General features: G+C 54.6%; 1 protein-coding gene across 1 annotated transcript; it reads right to left on the reverse strand.

Annotated features, from left to right (window-relative positions):
• Positions 1 to 317: 317 nt before the first annotated feature.
• On the reverse strand, positions 318 to 20,144 carry IPO13 (importin 13). Its single transcript, XM_029230844.1, has 20 exons — positions 19,358 to 20,144; positions 16,844 to 17,580; positions 11,528 to 11,668; positions 11,296 to 11,437; positions 11,037 to 11,203; positions 10,712 to 10,832; positions 10,478 to 10,625; positions 9,856 to 10,037; positions 9,744 to 9,770; positions 9,437 to 9,571; positions 9,112 to 9,255; positions 7,709 to 7,789; positions 7,029 to 7,166; positions 6,741 to 6,837; positions 3,768 to 3,820; positions 1,444 to 1,510; positions 1,297 to 1,355; positions 1,055 to 1,144; positions 581 to 762; positions 318 to 490 (listed from the first exon to the last, which is right to left on the reverse strand). Exons 1-20 carry the CDS (start codon positions 19,439 to 19,441, stop codon positions 394 to 396), a joined length of 2,892 nt encoding a protein of 963 aa, XP_029086677.1. The 5' UTR covers positions 19,442 to 20,144; the 3' UTR covers positions 318 to 393.
• Positions 20,145 to 21,649: the final 1,505 nt, after the last annotated feature.

Consider the following 21,649-nt stretch of genomic DNA (forward strand, 5'->3'; position numbering starts at 1 on the left):
CAGCATTAGGGGCCTAGTACTCAGCACTGCTGATTAAGTAAATGTATGCATGCATAAACGTTGGGACTAATTTAATCGGGGGGGGTTGCTGACACTACTGCAGTCCCCACCTACCCCAAGGGCATCCGCAGTATCTGGAATGGCTCCAGCCTAGGCGGCTTGGCTATAGCAGTGCCCCTTCCACCCCAGGAGCGAGAGGTTGGCCCCACCACACCCTACCAAGGCCTGGGTCCAAGCATCCTCCCATCCTTCCCCCAGGTCTTCTGAGGTCGCCCAGTTAGGTGGTGGTGGCAGTGGAAAGGAAGCAGACACAGCAGTGCAGTGAAGGTTCAAGTTTACTCTTTGGGGATAGGAAGGGGTGAGGAGGAGGTGTGGGTGGGACGGGGGCGCCCCTCAGTAGTCAGCTGTGTAATCTGTGCCATGTAGCCCCCGGCACAGCAGTGTGAACTCCTTCACCATCTCCTTCACCCGCCTCTTGTTTACTCGCTCGCTGAAGAAGAGAAGAGAGAGCAAGTTAGCACCATCCACCATGCCTCCTCTGCCCCCTGACCCGAGCCCAGGCCCTGCCAGCTCTGCTCACCGAAGGATCTGTTGGCTGAAGGTGTCCTTCTGTTCAGGGCTGAGGCGGGCAGAGGGAAAACCAGGTGACTGAAGTGCCTCCTTGATCCACACGCTCAGGAGGCTGAAGCAGTGTTTGTTCAGAGCAAATAGGATGTCGGCAAAGCAGTCCATGAGGCTGCGGGAGGCCTGGCCCCCAATGGCCTGAGGGAGACGGGTTCTCAGCACACCAGGGCCTTGCCCCTTCTGCAGCAAGGGTGCCTAGCCACACCCACCCACTCCCGGACAGTTCCTCAGCCAAAGTGCATATGACAGGTGAGCGCTGCTTTTCAAGAGCCAGCTGATCCTCACAGAAACCCAACAACTTCCAGCCACTGACTTGACAGAGAAACAAGAGCTTAGGGAACCAAGGCTCAAGCTCCCCAGGAAGGCAGCTGCCCCAACAGTGAGGGCCACCCAACCCCCATCAACCCCCCCACACCTGGCTCCATCTCACCTCCAGCACTGCTATGAGCAGCATACAGCCATCCTCCTGTACCACCTTTCCCACAGGTCCTACTTCCCCACACCGAGGCAGCAGCTCTGTCTACAGAGGATGGAGAGGCCCGTCAGCCCCAGCTCTTTCTCCTGTCCCCCTGGAGACAAGACCTGCACACCACACCCCTACCCTCTAGAGTCCTGGGCAGGGTGTGCTAGGCATAGGGGTGGTGGGGGGTTAGGGGTCAGCATGGGACTCACAAAGAAGCCACAGGAGGCCTTGACAGTAGGTGCTTCGGGGAACTTGAGGGCCAGCACAGCTGTGGGAAAGGCAGAGGCAGATCAGATGGGTGTCAAGGATCCTCCCGAAGGGGCCCCAGGCCCACCTGTCCACCTGGCCCCACTTACCACACTGGAACACAGCTTTGACATCCAATCGTTCACACAGGAACAAATCTGGCTTCCGCTTCAGAGCCTGCAGGAGGTGGAGCTGGTAAGCCCAGCCCAGCCAACTCCAAGAACCATCCCCCCACTCACCTGCCACCCAGACCCCAAGTTCACACACCGCAAGTAGAGGCTGTCAACACCAGCCACCCAGCCGTCTCTGGGGGTACCCAGACCACTCCAGAGCTCAGTAGGTCAGGAGGGGAGCAGCCAAGGGATGCTACGTACATGTATGTGTACATGAACGCACAGGTATATGAGAGAGGTTGGGAGTCATAATGCAAAAGTTTGGGTCCCAAGTCACCCCTAATCAAACACCTCACTCCCCACCTCCCACCATCAGGGCCAGACCTCCTGCAGGCTCCAGGTTGCCAGCAGTGACTTCACTCTGATTCACAGAGGCAGTTGAGGCCCCCTGGATTTGTTAACAGGGCAGCAGGAAGAAGAGATGGCAGCTGGACATGGAGCCCAGTCTAATAGCCCCCCTCCTACGTCCTGCCTGCATTCCTCAGACACTCTCCAGCTTAGGAAGAGGAAAAGCAGGGCAGGAGCCTGGGAGCCACAGCCCCACCTTTCACCCAGGATACCCTGTGTCCAGGCCCTTCTCCTCTATACCCAGCCCAGGAGCCAGGGCTGCCATGTCAGGGGGAGTGGACAGAGTATAGGGGCCGAGAGCCCACCCCAAGTGGTACCAGGGCATGACTGGTACATCCTCAGGTCACAGGAGATGCTCTGCACAGCTCCCACAGTCATCAAGCACTGCTGTTCCCCAGTAGCCCCCCAATGCGTACCACATCGACCCCTAACCCTTCAGTCCTCACATACCTTCCACTCCCCCATGTTTACTCTTGTGCACACAGCCCCACATGCACCCTCACTTGAAACGCCCTACTGACCCTCTATCACACACCTCTATCACATCCCTTGTACACACCACTCTCCCACATTTGCTACACACCCTCACTACATATTCACATCCCACCCCCCCCACGTCCCCAAACCATGTCCACACGCCCACACCCTCGTTCCACCCGGTTTCCCAGCACGTGCACTCTCCCCACGCACAGGCACAAATACGTACTCAAATGCCCTCACCCCAAAGATGCACCCTCATGGATACCCTCACACACGTCCACCCAGGCCCAGGACACACCGCCCATTCCCACTCCTCCTGTGCCCCCTCCACCTGACTGTAAGTTCTAAGAGAGTAAGAACTGTGGCTGCTTTTGCTCACCATTATATTCTCAGCACCTAGCAGACTACCAAGCACGTATTAAACACTCAAAAAATATTTGTGTAGTGATTAAGCAAAGAAACACATCATTTACCACAACCCATGGGAACCCCCAACTCACAGGAACTTTCTGACACATAGAACCCCCCATCATACTAACCCCACATTCCCACAGCCCGACACATATATCTTCTCAAACATACAACCCCTAATACAGACACACCACTACCGTACTTACGCCTACCCTCCATAACACGCACTCCCACAGCCCAACACACACGCCTCCAACACGCATCAATATTCAAACTCCATCAATGCCTAACGCACATCAACACACAACACGCAACAATGCCCAGGCCCACACTTCAACTACACAGTTATCCCGACACTCAACACAATACACGTACTACTTACGGCAGCCACGTGATTTCTGCTCCCTTCCCAAACCAAACTCAAAACATACAAGTAAGGTCTGACACACTTACACACCAGATGCATCTCACAATGAAGCCAGCACCCCACCTCCCAGCAGCAGCAGGATCTGTCTGACAGCCCAGCGACAGCCAAGCTCTGGGCTCCACCGCAGCACATTCAGCTCGGCCCCTCCCTCGGAGCTCCTCCCAGCCTACCTCTCGAGAGCAGGCTGGGGGCACTGAGGCAGGCAGTTCCCGGCAGGAGCACGGGGACAATGAACCCCAGGCCCTTCAACTCCGGTCCTGCCCCTGAACTCCTCGGCCACCCCAGCCCCACAGGAGCTGCTGGGCACAGTTACCACCCCCTCCCTTCCCCACCCGCCAGGCCAGCCCAGCTCCCTCCCTTTGGGATCAGCCTCTCCCTGGTCTCTGTGGAGGACTGAGCTAGTTGAGGCAAAGGGGCACTAAAGGAGGATGTTGGGTTGTCAACTTCCACGGAAACAGATGAAGAAACTCTATTCAACTGAACAGAAAAAAAAAATTTGTCAACAGAAAGCTAAAAATAGGCTTAAATTGAATTTCAACATAAGAGAAAGAGAAAGAGAGAGAACAGAACGTGAATGAATAAAACTAAAACACACCTGTGCCAGGAGTTGCATAAATGAATCAACAATATCAGGATGATCCCTGGGCCCTAAAATATAATAAAGATGGAACTTAAGAAAAAATTATACAAACAGCAACTCAACCTCATATAGTTATGTGGGACTGAGAGCCTGCAGGGAGACAGCGTGGGGGCACATGAGCAGCAGGAAGCAAGATAAAGAAACAAAACATACAAAAACCATGAACTGGGAGAAGCCCAACAGAAAGAGACGGCAAAGTGAAGGACGGTCTGCCCCAGCTCCCTCCCGAGGGGCCTTCCACCTACTCCCCGCTCCTCCTCAGGTCAGTCCCCAAGTGACCCTGCGATGCTCGAGCAACGCTGGCCACCATGTAGCTGGACAAACAGCCCCCAGACTCTTGCTGTGGCCTCTGGCACGCTGCAGTGGCCCTACACTGCTTCCTAGCACATACCTCCCCATCACTAGCCATCAAAGAGGAGGGCAGGGCTGGTGGGAGGTCGGTCCTTGGTACCGCCTTTGGAGGCCTGGCTGAAGGCCCTGGAAAGGGCTGTGTATCATGGTCTGAGCAGGCGCCCCCTCCCTTCCACGGCCTTAGGGCTCTTGGTTTAGCCAAAGAAAGGAATCTGTTGGGTTCTCTTAAACCAGAAGACTCCTTCTTGGGTACTGCAGTGCCCCATATGCTGTGGGGATGGCCAGGCAAGCCACTGCAAGGCCTAGGGGAGGGAACTGCATCATGAGGCCAAAAATGAGAACCCCACCCACAAAGCCCCTCCACATGGACACAGACCCAGCAGAGAGCCAGGCTCAGGGCTGACCACCAGCTCCCACCATCTGGACGCACGAGGAAAGAGGGAAACCAGTCACCCCACGGTGTGGTGGGAGGGCAGAGCCCGAGGAAAGTACGGCAAGGCTGGGACAGCATAGCAGGTGAGGGGACCATCCTGTCCTGTAAGACAACCAACAAGCCCAACAGACAGGATGTTGGACACTACTCTGCTTCCAGTTCTGAGGACACCTGCGGCACGGACGAGGCGTGCACCTGGAGGTCCTGCCCGCCGCTCCACTCTCAGGAGGAGGTGCTGCGGGAACCCCTGCCTGAGACACCACTAAGCAGCTGTGTGATCTTGCGCAAGCCACAGACGCTCGGTTTCCCCGACTGTCAAGTTGATAATAATCTCTCCCCTGCTTCCTTCGGGCTGTGAGGAGCCACTGATAAAGCACATCCCTTCCACATTTGCGCCCCAAGTTACTCAAGTCTTGGAAAACGAAGCCCGGTGTGCCCCATGCCTGGGTCGCCCTGCAGACGGCAGGTCTGGCGTTCAGCAGCCACCCTGCTAGAGGTGGGCCGGACAGTGAGGAAGAAAGGCTCCAAGGGCAAGGAGCCCTCGTCCTCCTTTCTTCAACAGCGTCTGGTGCCTACTCTATGCTGGCCTTGTTCTGACGGACGCAGAGGGAAGAGAGCCAAGCCTGCCCTTGAGGGGCTTAGTCCAGGAAGGGAGAGAGACATGGGAGCTGCTTACTGAGTGTGATCAGTGCTGTATCAGCAGTGCATGCCCGATGCAGTCTTGGCACAAGGTCAGAAGCACCCAGCTCTGCCTCAGAGGAGCTTCCGAGGACTGATGCATGGGTAAGGCAGGGAGGGGCGAGAGCTCACCCAGTAAAGGGCACAGGGCAATCCAGGCAGAGGAGCAAGGCATAGGGATCAAACGGGACACAGTGAGGAAAAATCAGGATGGCTGAACTGCTGGAGCCATTCAGGAATGGACATTGAGAAGTAGGCAGGAGCTATATCATGTGGAGGGCAGTGGGACGATGACCCCACAGTGATGGGGAGCAACAGAAGGGCTTTAAGCCAGGGAGGGAAAATGCTCAGATTTGTGTCTTATAAAAAATATTACAGCTGCATGGTGCAGAATGAATTGGAGAAGGGCAGATGTCAGGGAAACCAGTTAGAAGATTGCTGAGCTGATCCAGATGGCACCGTACACTGGAGCAGTGGCCGTAGAGGGTGCGGAGAAGTGGGCAGGCTGAAGGACCACCACGACCTGTCCCCAGCTGGATATGAGGAGGGGGAGAGGTGGCGCTGAGGATGACCACATCTGGGTTTCTGGCTCAGGTTTCTCCCCACTTTGGAAACTACCCATGGCCCACCAGAGCAGAGGCCAGCATCATGGGACCAGACACCGAGGACAGAAGCAGAGAGTGCTCTAGCTCCAGCTGAGACTCCTGGTGAGCCTCAAACCTGTGACCACAAATCCAGGCAAAACTCAGGAGGCTGGAGGAACAACACTGTTTCCTTTCTGAGTGAGAAGCCTGGGTTAGGCAGCAGGAGAAGCCTGGAGCCCCCTGCTCCCAACTTCTCTCAGGCAGAGGGCCGCAGTGAATGGGGCACTGGGACCACAGCCAAAGGATTTTGGCCTAGAAAGGAATAAGTCTCAATGTAGGGAAAGGAACCAGCAATCACTGAGTACATCGTGTGCAAAAACCCCAAGCCAAGGGCCCAAAAGATGCTACTTTAATACCTGTAACAATCCTATCGAGTATCTGAAAATCTCCATTTCACAGATATGGGAATGAAGGCTCTGAAAAGGTAAGTGACTTGCCCAAGGTCACACAACTAGTTGGTGGTGATGAGCTTAGAATCTAGGTCTATCTGACTTCGAAGCCACGCTCTCTCCGCTTTTCATTCTATCCCAAAGGAAATGGAGTCAGCCTGGTGCCCCAAGTCCCTCAGAGCTTCCAGCCCCATCTTCCCCCACATCCAGACTGGCCCTGAGTCCAGCAGGCCAGTAGAAGACATCATTCACTCTCTTGTCCACTATCTGTAAGGTGACAATTGTGCTGTGCTTGATCCCGTTAGTTTCCCATCAAGTCCCAGGTGCAACTCAGGGGAGAGAGGAGAACAGAGTGGGCAGCTTTGGCTCCCCAGGTGGGGAAGCAGAGGCAGTGGCAGTGGCGGCAGCAGCAGAGACCCTGGTCAGGACCTACCTTGCTGGAAGAGGGTGAGTGTGACGGAGGTGACGAGCAGGAAGAGGGCCTCGATTGGGGGAAAGTGGGCAGGCTCATGAGCAAAGATGTGGACCAGCTACAACAAAGCAGGGAATGCCGGTCAGCTGAGGCCCTGGCCCACCAGGACAGGCCAACATCCCTGGGATGCAGGTGAGAACCCCTGCCAGAGAAGCCATCCACCCCACTCTACCCACCCGCCCAACCCCTGCGTCAGATCTCTGCCTGGGATGACATCCCAAACACTGCTGCATCCACCAGAAGGCCCACCTGTCGAGTGAGGTCAAGAGCGGAGGCCTGAGGGATGGTGCTGTACATCCGACCCAGCATCTCACACAGCTGTGGCACCATAGGGGCAAAGTCGTCCAGCAGCGTCTTAACTGACTTCTCGAAGATAGCGCACACCGCCTGGGAAGAAAGCAAAGGGGCCTTGGTCAGCAGGTCACCATTGGCTGGAGCAGAACTGAGGCCCTGCACAGAGGAGGCCTAAAAATGGGCCCTTACCTACAAGCCCTGCCTGGCTCTGCGAACCAAGGAAGGTAGGCTAGTCTGACCCTCACCCTGGAAGGCAGGAGGCTAAAAGACCCTTCTCAGAGGGGCTGAGGATGGAAATTTGTAACTTAACTCTTGCTACTTACATCCTCACCATTGCCTTTCAGAGAGCAACAGTGGTGAGAAACTTCTGAAATGAACAGAACAAAAGCAGGTGTCTGACGCTAAAATGGATCCCTGTCACTCAGCCCCAGCGTCACAGTCCTGGGGTCGAGCGCTTCTTGTGATGCTGGGAAGCTCTGAATGTCTTCCCCAGAGAATCCCTGTGTCTATGGGGCAGGATTCATCTCCTTTACTTCCTCCAGGTCATCTCAAGCCGAGGTGGGGCGGCAACACCTTCTTCCTGCTCCACCTCTGAGAAGTCACCACAGGGGCTGATGGCAAGGGTCAGGACTCACCTCCACCACCTGGGCATCATTCAGCCATTTGCTCAGCACCTTCTGGATAAGCTGGAAGACCTGTTGCAGTACCACCACCACCTGAAGACAAAGGAAGAAGTGAGGTGCCCCCACTACCTCTCTTACCCACCCAAGAAGGACTACTCAGTAGCTGGAAGTAGGCCAGGAGTTCGAATCTATTGCCCCAGACTGCCCATTGAGGACTCAGTGCAAGGGACCCTGGGGGCAGGAATGCTTTGCTGAATCCCCATGAATGAAAGAGGATACCCTGAATTCTGGGGATCACCTTAGAGGAAGCCTCAAACTGCAAAGCGGGCATATTACAAGTGCTTCAAAAGATAACCTTTTAAAAAAGTCACTCCTTATCTACTTCTGCTCAGTAAAAGTATTTTAGTGCCAAATGCTTATGGGCTAGCCCCTGAAGAAGCAGAGATGCTGTCTCACCCAGATAGGCTTAGGGTAGAGAGCCCCAGGGGATGCGCAGATATGGGCAACTTATGGTGGAGCAGAGAGCAGCCTGAGGTCCTGGGAGGTGAGGGAAGGCAGGATGATGACTACCATAGGAGAAGGGGCTCTGTGGGAGGACAGTGGCCTCGGTTTGGTCTGGAGCCAAAAGGGTAACTGAAACTGGGGTGGGGAGTTGAGTACAGAGACCAGGATACTGTGGCTTCCTTTTCTCCAGGAGAAACCCTGGAGGGGATACTTGGAACAATGACCAAGGCAGTCCCTCACATCTGTACAGAGCTTTATGGTATGCAAAGTACTTTCAATCAAGACCACCCCGGCTGTTCAGCACAGTTCTATGAGATGAGCACCAGATATCTTTTTTTTTTTTTAGCACCAGATATCTTGATGTTCATAGTTTTGAATGGGAAGCTGAGGCTTGCCCCAGACCAAACAGCTTGTAAGTGGTCATCCCAATCCCTTTTGTGCCCGAGCCTACTGCAGTACTTATCACACTGCTCTGTGACAATCTGTTTACATGTATTTCTTCTAGACTAGGAGCAATTCAAAGGCAAGAACTATTACATGTGGAGTGCCCATAGGGGACAGCGAATGCTGAAGTAGAAGGCCTCACAGAGTTGGAGGTTAAACAGGGGTCCAAAATTACATCACTTTGGGGTTGTAGGATAACGTCGGTGTCCCCCATGGGGAGAAGGAAACACTATACCACCACTCCAGGTGGGGAGGACAAAGACAACATCACCCACAGGACTGAGACAATGACATCACTCCCTACAGAGTAAGGGGCAATGGTAGGGTCATTCACAGGGTCAGAGGACCAAATGCATCATGCCCCATGGGGCCAGGGACACAATGACAATATTACCCGTAGAGTTCAGGGGTGACTATGACATTATCACAGGGTTGGGGGGGGCAATAGCAATGACAACATCACCCACAGGGTTGGGTCCCTGCGGCACTGGCAGCTTCCGGAGCTCAGAGCCTTCATGATCATCTTCATGATGACTGACGTCCAGCGTGGTGAAGAGGTTGGAGAGAAGCCCCAAGATGTGGACAATGGCCAGCTTGTTGGAGGGATTAGGCTACAGGGAGAAGGGAACCAAGCTCTGGGTCTCCCAGCCCTGACTGCCAGCTCAAGCCCCACCCCTCAGCAGTCACAGCCAACACGAAGGGAAGTCCCATAGTCCCACTGCTGCTCCCCAGTCACACACACGCACACACACACGCATGCACACGCACACGCGCGCACACCAGCTCACTCACTATCTCCTCTGCCAGCTTCTCCAGCTGCTGGATATACGGTGAGATGAGCGAGTGCAGGTTTTTAAGGATCTCCTCCACTTGCAGGGCCGACAGCAGGAAGCCCAGTGCCTGCATCAGCCACATGCACTGGCTCGTCTGTGGGGCAGAACATCGAGGGTCAGTCCCAGACACACCTGGTTGTGGGTGGGAAGAATGAACCTCTTGGGGAAGGTTCTGAGAACAGAGAATAAGGCGCAAAGGCAGAAGATGGGATTTCTACAGCTCCCCACAATACCCCAAGGATCCCCTTAGAAACTTTTGAACTCACCTTATGGATCTGTTTCATCAGCACATCCTGGGGAAAAAAAGAAGGAATATGGTGTCAGCACAGGGCAGAGTGTGCCCTGAGGCCCAGCTACACACCCAGGGTCCCCGCGTACCTGGGAGACAGCCACGATGTTGGCAGCATAGGGCGGCAGGTCATACTTGCATTCTCGGCAGATCTTCTTGAGGGTGGACACAGAAGAGATAGAGAGCTCGGGATTGCCTAGGGCATGCAGTACTAAGGGTAGAACGCTGTTGATCATGACGGGGTGGTCAGCCAGCCATTCAGACAGAGCTCCTGGGGGAAGAAGGGAGAAGGCAAGACATCTGAGGCAGGCCAGGCTGGCTGTGTACCATGTCCCTGTGAGGCAGGCAGAGCTCCTGGCAGGGTGGAGTTGCAGCCCCTGTATGGAGCGCTGCTCATTCAGAGGGCTGAATGGGCAAACACGCACGCACATGCTCAAACATGAGCCTTACACCTGAGAAGCAGGAAGGAGTTATGCAGTAGAGGCCCAGTGCTGCTATTTCAGTGACAGTGAACTAGCCTCACTGAACTGCAGCTCAGTGCACTGTAGAAAGGACCCCTAGACATGCCAGGACAGTCAGTTGGCTACAGTTCTGATTGTGTGTGTGGGCATGTATGTCTCCCACTTTGGATAGGACCCAGCAGGCTGGCTGTGGCTGGGGATGTGTGCCTTGGCTCTAGGAACGTGCTCATGGGTGTGTGCCAGGTCTCACCAATGGTGAACATGACAGTGTCCGCCAGCTGCACATTGCTGATGCTGATCCGTGGGATGAGGCCAATAAGCCCGGGCACCACATCAGAATAGTTGACATCGATGGTCTCCGCGATGGATTGGAAGCCATAGAGCAGGGCCTCTGTGTGCTGGGAAAAGAGGATGCCACTGGCTTGGCTCAGGAGGAGGGTGCGACAGGTCTGGCAGGGCTGAGGGAATCAGGCGGGGGAGGTACCTGCCAGGAGTAGGGCTCCTCTGAGCTGGTAAGCAAACGGCCCAGCTTGTCATAGAGGTTGCTGAGCAGCTCGGCCCCCAGCATCTCATAGACATACATGAGTGTATCTGAGATGTCCACCCTGAGAAGCAGATAAAGGTCTTATACACCGCCTGGCTGCTTCCCCCAAGCCCAGGAGCCCACCCCAGTTCCCTCAGAGCCCTGCCAAAGTGCCTATAGAGAAAGGAGGCCCAGGATTCAGGGAGCCTGGCCTTGGGCCCCTCCCCTCATTGCCTTCATTATTTCAGGACTCCCTTTAGAGCTAGGATTGGCCTGCTACCATCACCTGTAAATTCGGAACTGCTCCTTCTCATCTGAGGACCAGAATCCATATTCTTCATCAGAAGGGAACTGGGCCTTGTGCAGAAGCACATCTACCAGCTGGAAGTAGACCGGCCGGTATACCTGCTGGTACACAGCCTGCTTCTCTGCCTCAAAGGACAGAATGTCATCCTGAGAGAGCCAGGGAGGAGAGTTAGCCAGAGAAGCCCCTGATCCACCTTCTTCCATCATGGCCCAGTCCTACTGAAGGTCACATGACACACCTGCAGCGTGTACCAGAAGGTGAGGGTCAGGGAACTGGTGGTCTCATTGACAGGGAAGTGGCCAGGGATGCCCGTGCAGAACATGATCATGTTGACAAGGGCCAGAAAGCTCTGCCAGTGCTCCACTTGGTCCAGCAAGGCCCTGGGAGGGAGGAGACATAGGGAGGTCATTCCGCCTCCCCCACTTCTTAGAGGGCCCTACTATCCCACCCCCAGCTGCCCCTCTCCTCACCGGGAGTGGTTCTCGCCCAGGGCCACAGCAATGCGACAGATGCCGTGGGAGGTCTCCATGTCCCCATTCTGCACTGCCTGTCGCAGTTGATCCTGCAGTCCCAGTACCAGTGGGATGAGTTTCAGGAGTGTGTTCACATACCTGGAGGCATAAGGTGAGGAGACCCATCATAGCTGTCTGCCCATCCCCCACCAGCTTTAAGAGAAAGGCACAATTTCCCTGTCATCCATCAAAGCCCCCCTTCCTTCCCACATCAAACCCAAAGTGAAAAAGAGGTCAGGGCCTACACGGCAGGTTTGATGCTGCCCAATTTGAGAAGAACCTTAGGTCAGAGACTTCCAGAAGAATTCTGGGAAGGAAGTACGAGAAGGTAAGTGTTATGGGTGGACTTGTGTCCTCCAGTTAGACTCAGAGTTGATGCTGAAATGGGTTAAGACTTTTGGGGATGTTGGGATGAGGTGAATGCATTTTGCATGCAGGAAGGACATAAATTTGGGGGGACCAGAGAACAGACTGTTATGAATTGAACTGTGTCCCCCCCAGAAAGATGTGTTAAAGCCCTAACCTCCAGTACCTCAGAATGTGACCTGATTTGGAAATAGGGTCATTGTAGATTAGAACACAGAGTAGGGGGTGGCCCTAATACAATATGACTGGTGTTCTTAAAAGACATTCATGTGAAGACAGAGACGTATAGGGAGAATGACATATGATGATAAAGGAAGAGGCTGGAATTATGCAGCTGCAAGCCGAGCAGAACACCAAAGATTGCCAGCAAAGCACCAGAAGCTAGGAGGTGGCAAGGAAGGATTCTCCCACAGGTTTCTGATGGAGCTGACACCTTGATTTCAGACCTCTAACCTCCACAACTGTGAGACAATAAATTTCTGTTGTGTGTGCCAGTGTGTGGCACTTTATTATGGCAACTCTAGGAAACTAATACACTCGGTGTCAGGGAAGACTGAACGAGGGTGGGAGACAGAAGACGTAACACAGGCTAGGAGTCCCATTAAAGACTTTAGAAGGCAGCAACAATCCTAAGAGCATCAACCTCCACCTTCCATTCCACCCCCTACCACCAAATCCTAACTCCTAAGGACTCTGGTGGCAATAAGGAAGGGAGAGAAGTAGATGATGGACTCAGAGGGAGCTTAGAGGCAAAACAGGGATATGAGGATGGGGAAGAGTCAGGAACAACTCTCCTTGGTGGAGGTATTTACTGAGACCTGGAGGAGCGGGTAGAGGGCGACAGTAATAAATTTAATGGGAGGCCAGAAGGTGGTAAGTTCAGTGTTAGGCATGTTGAATCAGAGGTACCTGGTGAGATAGGCAGGTAGAAGTGTCCAGAGAGTTGGAGATAAAAACCTGAAGCCCGATGGAGAGGTTTGAGCAAGAGACATAGATTTTGGAAACATCAGCAAACGGCAATGGCAGCACATGAGAATTGCCCAAGAAGAAAGTGTTGAATGAGAGAAAAGAGCACAATGATGCCTAAAGAAGCAGCAGAGGAAGCAGAGTATACAAAGAAGGCTGAGAGAAGGCTAGCTCCATTCCCAGAAACCTGCTTTGTGGAGATGAGACTAAGCAGAGAAGTGATACTCTCAGGGGGGGATCCCTCTGCTGTCAATCATAGAGTCACCATAGCAATCTATGGAGGGGAGGGGTTGCTGAGGGTCCAGAAGGAGTTCTATCTGGACTTGCCCCAAGCAGGTTGCTCGGAGGTAGCCCCATAACCTTAGGTGGAGGATGAGAAGGACAAGAGGCAACCAGTCCAGGATGTTGGCTTTCTCCACATCCTGGTTCTGGTGGGACAAGACGTCCCTACCAGGGTACCCACAGCCCAGAGACAGCTCCAGAGGGTGCTGCCTGGAGACAGTGGGGATAGCTTCAGTCTCATGGCCCTGACACAGGCTGCACCACAAGACAATGGGCACCTTCAGACCAGACTCTGGCACAATGAGTAGGGGCAGGGCCAAGGCCATGGCCCGCAAACTCCCCAGTAGCTGAGATGGGGGCAGGAGGTAGTGCCCTACACTCACAGCATCCCCACTGTATTCCAAGGTTCCCTCACACCTTCAAACTTCATGTACACGGTAGGTACTCAATGAAAGCTCTTAATTTGTCTCATCTGTACCTCATAATAGGATAAATAAAAGAGGAGAGCCCAGTAGAGCTCAGAGTATTACTCAAGGTCACAGAACAAATTAGAGACAGATTCCAGGCTAAGACAGCTCCTTACACAGCTATAGATCTGCTTCTGTTTCAAGGCCCAACCTGAATTTCCCCAAAGGATCTATGGAGATCTCAGCCCATATCTCAAGTTCTAACTGATGGGAGCCCCCAAGAGCCTGTCTAATTTACCTTCTTTCCCTTCCCCAGCCCCCAGTGAAAAGCTTTTCCAGGATTAAAAACAAATCTCAGGAAAAAAAAATTTTTTTTCAAAGGAGAGAGAGCCAGGCAAGCAGCAGCAGCTGTGGAGGGGTGGGAAAATGGTAACTTGAGTGCAGGCTCAGCCCAGGGGAGCTGATGTCAGGACACCTGGGGAGGTAGCGGCTGGATGACCCAGAAGTCAAAGCCACTGAAGGTGATTTTCTCAAGCCAAAGCTAGGAAACAGACTAGACAGAGCAAGGCCCAACACTGACTCCAGGCTGGATGCAGCCCACCCATGGGGGAAACTCTTGCATAGATTTCCTACCACCTGGGCACCTGTGCCTGAGACCTGTGAGCAGACACGGGCCTGAGGCCTTGAGGCTTCTAGGTGTGGGGGAGGAAGATAGAGCGGATGTCTTTAAGCACCATGGCTGAGCCTGGGTTCAAAAGGCCTGGCTCCTGTTGGTCAGCTCGAGCTGCCGGGGCAGGGCTGCTGGGACTCCTTGACTGCCACTCACACAGAGCTCAGCCCAGACCTGCAATTAGAGCTCTGGGAGCAGAGTTGAGAAAATGGGGAGAGTTGCTAAGCAACCAAGGGGGCTGCAGCCAATGGGCGCTCAGGAGGCTATAGGTTCCCTCACTGGCTCCTTGCTCGCTCATTCGTTCAGAGGAGAAGAGGCATCAATTACCTACCAAAGCCCTCGAGACACTGGCTAGCCGGGTAAACCTGGGTGTATCCAAGGACACCCCACATCACCCACGCACTGGCCCTGCCAATTCCACTCAGCCACCAGCTGTCTGAGCCCAGCCAGCCAAGAAAGGCCTTGACCTGGGACTTGGTACCCACCTGAAGTTGGAAAACCAGAGAAGCCATGGGAAAGGGCTCGTACTAACTGCCAATGCAATAATGATACCAAATACTAGTCACTGCCGTTTATGGAGTATCCAGGAACCATGCTAAACCTTTCACAGACATTCTCTTATTTAATCCTCATACCAAAATATTCTCCACAGAATACCAGGTGCAGGCCCTGGGCACATTATCCTACTTAAACTCTGTAATATGATCACACCCATTTTACTGATGATAGAAACTGAGGCTTAAAAGTGGTTTGCCCAAGGTCTCAGATCTAGGAGGCGAACCCTCTGGGATTCAAACTCAGACATGACTAATGCCAAGGCTAGAACTATCAACCACTTCCCCAGGCCATCTCTTTCAGTGGTATCCTCCCCTCTGGTTCTGCCAAGCATTCCCAAAGCATCTTCTCTGAAATGTTAAGTGTCAGGCCTCCAGTCTTGCCCTGGCCAATCCAACTTATACCAAAAATGCCATCATGCCATTTTCTCTGCTTACAATCCTTTAATAGATTTACATCATCCTCAGGATGAAGACCAAAATCTTAAGCCTGGCCAACAAGGTCTTGCATGATCTGGGCCTGGATCTCCTACCACTGGCCCTTATACTCTGTTGTCTAATCACACCTACTCACCAGGCTCTCTCACACCCTTCCCTTGCTTGGGCTCTTCCATCTGTCTGGAAGATCCTCCCCATATCCATCACCTCCATCTGGCTAACTGTTACACAGCCTTCAAAGCACAGCTCTATTGTCACCTTCTCTGGGAAGCCCTTCATAACCCTCAGACTGGGTTAAACGCCTCCTCTGGGTTCTGACAGCCACTCGCTCCCTCCATTAGAGCGTTCATCACATAGGCTCTACTTGCCCACCCAAGTGTCCACTAGATTGTGAGCTCCTGTCTTGCAGAAAGCAACCCATCTTTAGGCTCCCTGTGCTCAGCCCAGGGCCCCACACGTAAACAGACGCTCAAGCAACACTCGCTGAAGAAGCATCTCATTACACTCACCTTTTTCCGGTGAGCGTAATGTATGGCGGTGCTGCCCACCACAGGCCTTTGCACCTGCTGTAGCTCCCGAAGCCTGGAACACTCCCTCCCCTTCCAACCTCTCCCTACCCCACCCCCACCCCTCACCACTCAGGCAACTCCTACTTTTCATCCGTTCAAAAAATAATGAATGCTACCAAGTGCTGCCAGGCAGTGTGACAAAATAAAACGACAGAGTGACTGTCCTCACAATGCTGAGAGGCTAATGGGGAGACGTACATTAATTTATAATGAAACTGTGTTATGGGCTAAGAAGGAAACACACTGGGAGCTCTAAGATAAAATAATAGAGACCAAACTGAGTCTTAAAAATCATGAGGACTTCCTTAAGGAAGCGAAGTTTCAGCTGAGGCAGCAGTGATGTGACAAGTACATGTGATGGTTCAGAGGCTAGAGGGAGCCTGGGACACTCACAGAACTGAAGCGATTGTGTGAGAGTGAAGAAAGCAGGGAGCACGGTACGAGACAAGGCTGGGGACGCCATGTTGTGCAGTGCCCCTGTGAATCACGTTGAGGATTCTGAACTTTATCCTAAGAGCAGTGAGGACCCACTGGAGATTTCTGAGCAGAAAGGAAAGATTAGATCCTCATTTTTAAAGGATTGCTCTGGGTGCTGGGTGGGCAATGACGGGTATAAGTGTGAAAACCAGGGGACTGGTGAGGAAGCCCCTCAGTATTCTGGGGAGAGAGGTGAGGACAGCTTACACCAGGGTGGTGGTAGTGGAAATGGAAAAAACAGATACACAATATAGTCAGAAGCAGAACACCAGAACTTTGTGACTGCATGACTGAGAGAAAGGGAAGGGAGAGTCAAATATTTTCATGGAATAATTCATTACATAGTTAGTTGTCTGATGTCTGTCTCCCTCTCTGAACCATAAGGACAGGGACCATGCCTTGTTTGGTTCCAGCATTGGACCTATTTCTAGCATAGGACCAAGCATGCAGTAGGCACTCAATTAGTGTTTACTGAACAAATGGATGGATGGATGCGTGGCTGGCCAAGCAGACTGTCCACCTCCGGAAGGTGGGGACTGGCTCACCTCTGGGCATCAGGCTGCGAGATGGCATTGACGATGGCCTCCACGCTGCTGTCGAAGAGCTCTGAGTCCTGCAGAGCAGCGAAGGCAGCCTGAATGAGCGCCTCACAGTCCTGCAGGGGCACCTCCAGCTGCACCCAGCTGGAAAAGCACTTGAGCACCTTCTGACGCACACAGCTGGGTGAGCTGGGCTGCTGCAGCAGCTGCTCCAGCAGCGGGAAGACAGCCCCGCACTCCACTGCCAGGCTGGCCCGCACCAGGCTTTTGCGATACTGGGGCAGGCGGCTGGTCTGGAACTCCTCGGGCAGCACTGTCAGCAGCTCTAGCAGGGCCAGGCAGCGGCCCTGGCCATCCACTGGTGAGTCCTCAGCCTGGAAGAGCCGTACCATATCTGCCACAGCACATGGCCAAGCATCAGGCATCATGCTGAGAGCCAGCGAGGCCAGTGCCACGCACAGCCGAGTCAGCACAATCTTGGAGCCACTGGCAAAGCGGGTGATCTGGGTGAAGAGCTGTGCCTTTAGACTCTCATACTGGTCAGTGGGGATGTCACTCCAGTAGCGAGAGATCTTGATGTGCAGGGCACTGGCCCCAAAGTACTGGATCTCAGGCACCTTGTTGGGCTGCAGGAGCTGCCAGCTGAAGTGCCAGGCCTGTGGGGAGACCTGGGCCTGCATCAGCCACTTCTGAGCCAGGTTCTTGTTCTCAATGTTGGGGTCGTAGTAGAGCTGGTGCAGCGCCTGCAGGACAGCACAGGACTGAGCAGGTGCTGGCTACTCTGGAACCTGCCAGAGCCCAGAACAGAGAGCAGGACCTGGTCCTGCAAGACTGCTCTCTCTTTCTGACTGGGGGGCTGAGCAGGAAGGGAGAGCTCAGGGCTCTGCAGTGTTTCCTGGGCCTGGAGTCCTGCTGATATCTTGAGTGCCTGAACTTTGCCCATACTCTACCATAATTTCTTCTCCTTATAGCAAAACATTATGGGTTCAGAAAATGAACTTCCACAGGAGAGCAGCAAAAGAGGAGGCTGAGTTCTCCAGAGGGGAAGCACCTGAAGTAAAGGGCAAGGCCCAGGTGGAAGGAATGGCTCCACAGGGAAGAAGCTAAACCTGAGAAGAGTATGAAACAGCCTGAGGGGCCCCCCCAACCCTCTCAGGCACAGCTGCTCTCATCTACTCCAACAGCTCCATTTAGCTCCCCCAGGATCATCCCTAGGTCACTCCAGATGCTGGCACCAAAGCCATTGTGAAATCTGAGCAGGACTAAGGCTTTGCCAGGCAGCCCTAGGGCAGAGACAAACTGGAGAGGAGGGTGAGAACACTCCTCAGAGAGCACACGAGAGGGTCCAAAAAGCTGGTCCAGAGAAGTCTTGGCCTGCAGCCCTGGCAAACGCCTAGCCTGGAGCTTTCAACTAGCCAAATCCCCAGGGTCCCAATTCCATAAGGACTTCACACAGTAAGAAAACAGTGGTTTATCTCCCTGGTAGCACATGGAACAGTACACCACCATGCCAACACTGCCCGGCCCCAGGGGGTGGAAGAGTGAGGCTAGGACTCTCACCCCCTAAGCAGGCTCCATCCAAGTAGACTTAGCCCTGCCTGTATCCCTGACAGCCAGTTATGGCCACTGTCCCTTGTTTGGACCCTCAGGGATGCTGAGGCAGGCAGAGAACAGAAGCAGAGAGACACATCCTCACTATTGGGTATGGTAAACGGGGCTCAAGAATAACAAACGAGTATCTGCAACCATTCTCTGCTTTCCAGCAAGGTAGCCCCATCTCCCCATTCATCCCAGGGAAAATGCATTTCCGCATTCCAGGCCTCTGGGGGCAGAACCCAGAAAAGAAACAGAGAAGCAGTTCAAAAAAGATGGACTGGGCAGTGGGGGAAACTGGGAGTGCCATGGCAGGAAGCCATGTGGGCAGGTGAGTAGGGAAGAACTCTGAAGCTGCCAGCAGGACCAGGCTCCTTGGACCCAGCACAAAACAAAGGGGGCCAACCCTACTCCTGCCTGCCCAGGAGTGGTCTGGCCTCCATCCAATAAAGGAAGGACCCTTCTCCAAGGAAGAGTGAAAACATAACCCAGATTGTTTTAGTTCCAGATTATTTTCTGAGCCCCTGGCTCAACAAAACAGGTCCAGGATGGCTCAATATCACTATGGTTTCTGGAGACTGAGCTGCAGGTCTCCCGAGTCCTTGGTTTCTTACTGCACTGCTCATGCCGTTCCCATGGAGCTGGAGAATAGCCAGTCTGGCTGGAGGTCTAAACCATCAGCACCCTGGAAGGACCACCCCAAGACCCTAGAATATTCACAGAGGACCCATGTCTAAGAAAAGCCCAAAATAGCCTATTAAGACACCATTACATTGCTGTCCTGCCTGCCTAGAGAGACAGCAAATGCCAGGTGCTCTGGAGGCACCATCCCAACGGGCACCCAGCCCAAGCCTGGTCTCTGGCATTAGTGTCAGTCCCCAGAACTTCTGCTCTGTCACTGGAGTGCCCACCCCAAGGCCCTCATACCTTCTCCACGTTCTCCACAGTGAAGTCCAAGGCTGGTGCTGCTCCAGCCCCTGCAGCCCCCGGCTGCTCCTCCCGCCGCTCCATCTTTGCTCCCTCCCCAGCAGGGAGGTGGACCGTGACCTGTCTCCTGCCCCAGCCTCTTGGCCGCTGGCCCCCTGCTAGACTCCGGCTTCGGTGCCCAGGGGGTGGTGGGGTGACAGGGGGCCCAGGGCGAGCATGGCTGCCGAGGCCTCCCCACCTCGGTTGGCGGGGGGGCTTGCCAGAGGCCAAAAGGGATGCTGTTAGGAGGAGACCCACTGAGGGGGACTCCTAGGAGGAAGCCGTCAGTGAGGAGTTCGCAGGCAGGGGTCCTGGTGGTAGGTCAGGGCTCTGTCCCCAGAAGCTATGAGGAGGGAGAGAGGTGAGGAGTCATAGGGGAGGGAGGCCTGAGGGAAACCAAGGCCCTGGCCCGTGAGGGGTCACAGGGTCGATGGCCTGTACCCACAACACCCTCTTCTGAGTGAGCTCTCGGGTCCTAGGAAGAGGTCACGGGGGTGCGAGGCTACGGGGGAAGAGAGCCCTTCGCGGGTTACGGAGGCGTCCAACGAAGCGCAGGGGGTACAGCTTCGCAAGTCTGGGGCGAAGAGTCCGTGGAGTTAAGGGGCAGGTCCCCACCGCTCGGCCTGGCCCGCGCTCTTCCCCGTGCCCGACTCCGGCCCCTCTACCGTCGCTGCCTCCGCCCCACTGACTGACAGGCGAGCTGGCCCGGCCGGGACGGGGCGGGGACCTCAGAGAGGGGCGGGATGCCCCGAGCGCCTGTCCCCGGCACCGCCGACTCAGAGGCCGTACCCCGCCAACCCGTGCCTGCCCTGGCCCGACTCGGCACGGCACAGCCGAGCACGGCCCGGCGGAACTGCGCGGAAACTCTCTCCGGGTCTTCGCTCCTGCCTGTCCTCTCGCCAGCCCGCGTGCTCCCGAGCAGGCGGCGGAGCGACGCGCCGCTCGAGGCCCCCGCCGAGTCAAGGCCCCCGCCGCTGTGCACCCTGGGAAATGTAGTCCGGATTGCGCCCAGCGGGAGGGCGGCGCCTTGCGGCGGAGGCGGGGAGCACGTGGGCTCGGGACCCGCCGAGCCCCGCCAGCCGCAGGCCTACCGCGGCCAACAGGCACTCCAGGTCCGACCGGCGGGAGGCGCTGCGGGGCAGCTTCCTAGGAGGACGTGACTCAAGGGGCCGGTGGGTGGAGCTGGGAACCCAGGCAGGAGGATAAGGTACGTGTTGGTGGGGCGGGGGGAGGGGTGCTGGGGGGGCAGAGGTTACTCCGGTGCTTCGCTGGCGGCACGACCTGGGGCCCAGGAAAGGGGCCGTCTGGGAAGGCGTCCGCACTACCCTGAGAAGAAAGGGGGCTTGGCGCGCCTCAGGAATAAAAAACGATGGCTCTCGGGGCCACCCAGTGAGCAACTGGGAAACCACATACCATGGACAGTGCTTGGAGAATTTCATCGGGTTCTTGGGAGCAACGTCTCTTTATGAGTAATTAAAATAAGAATAGCTCACATTTAAGTGCTAGGAACAGTACTTTACATACCTTAGGTCCAAATTCTTTTTTTAAAATTTATTTATTTATATGTATTTTTTGGCTGCGTTGGGTCTTCGTTGCTGCGCCCAGGCTTTCTCTAGTTGCAGTGAGCGGGGGGGGGGGGGGGGGGGGGGGGGGGGGGGTGCGGGGGCCCTCTTCATGGCGGTGCGCGAGCTTCTCATTGCAGTGGCTTCTGTTGTTGAGGAGCACTGGCTCTAGGTGCGCGGGCTTCAGTAGTTGTGGCACGCGGCCTCAGTAGTGGCTTGCAGGCTCAGTAGTTGTGGCGCACCGGCTTAGCTGCTCCATGGCATGTGGGATCTTCCCAGACCAGGGATCGAACCCGTGTCCCCTACATTAGCAGGCAGATTGTTAACCACTGTGCCATCAGGGAAGTCCCCCTTAGGTCCAATTCTGTCAACAACTCTGTGGTGGGTATTGTCATTCACCATTTTCAGATGAGGAAACTGAAGTTGGGGAAAGTTGAGCTTATCTTGTCCCTGGGCACAAAGCTAGGGTAGCAGAGATCAGCCACAGATCTGGTTGGCCGCAGACCCCAGCAGTCTCTACCCCTTACCCCTCCACCTCACCTTTTATTAACATTTGCCTGCTTTCCCAGCAGGGAAAAAAAAAAAAATCAAAAGGGAAAAGACCTCTGTACTCTGTGTTCAGTGGAGGAAGCTGACATTGGCTTTAGCCGCTGAGGCCTGAGAAGGTGGATGAAGGCTTCCCTGAGGAGGA

This window comes from Monodon monoceros, unplaced genomic scaffold (assembly GCF_005190385.1).
Source record: "Monodon monoceros isolate NGI ecotype Baffin Bay Population unplaced genomic scaffold, NGI_Narwhal_1 Super_Scaffold_18, whole genome shotgun sequence".
NCBI lineage: Eukaryota > Metazoa > Chordata > Mammalia > Artiodactyla > Monodontidae > Monodon > Monodon monoceros.

Bases quoted from the DNA above. Each gene is read 5' to 3' on its own strand.
- IPO13 (XM_029230844.1), bottom strand. From the start codon at position 19,441: ATGGAGCGGCGGGAGGAGCAGCCGGGGGCTGCAGGGGCTGGAGCAGCA. The intron at 11,438-11,527 runs GTGAGGAGAGGG...CCTCCCTCCCAG, and splicing joins CTGGGCGAGAACCACTCCCG to GGCCTTGCTGGACCAAGTGG. The intron at 1,145-1,296 runs GTGAGTCCCATG...CATCCTCTGTAG, and splicing joins AGGCCTCCTGTGGCTTCTTT to ACAGAGCTGCTGCCTCGGTG.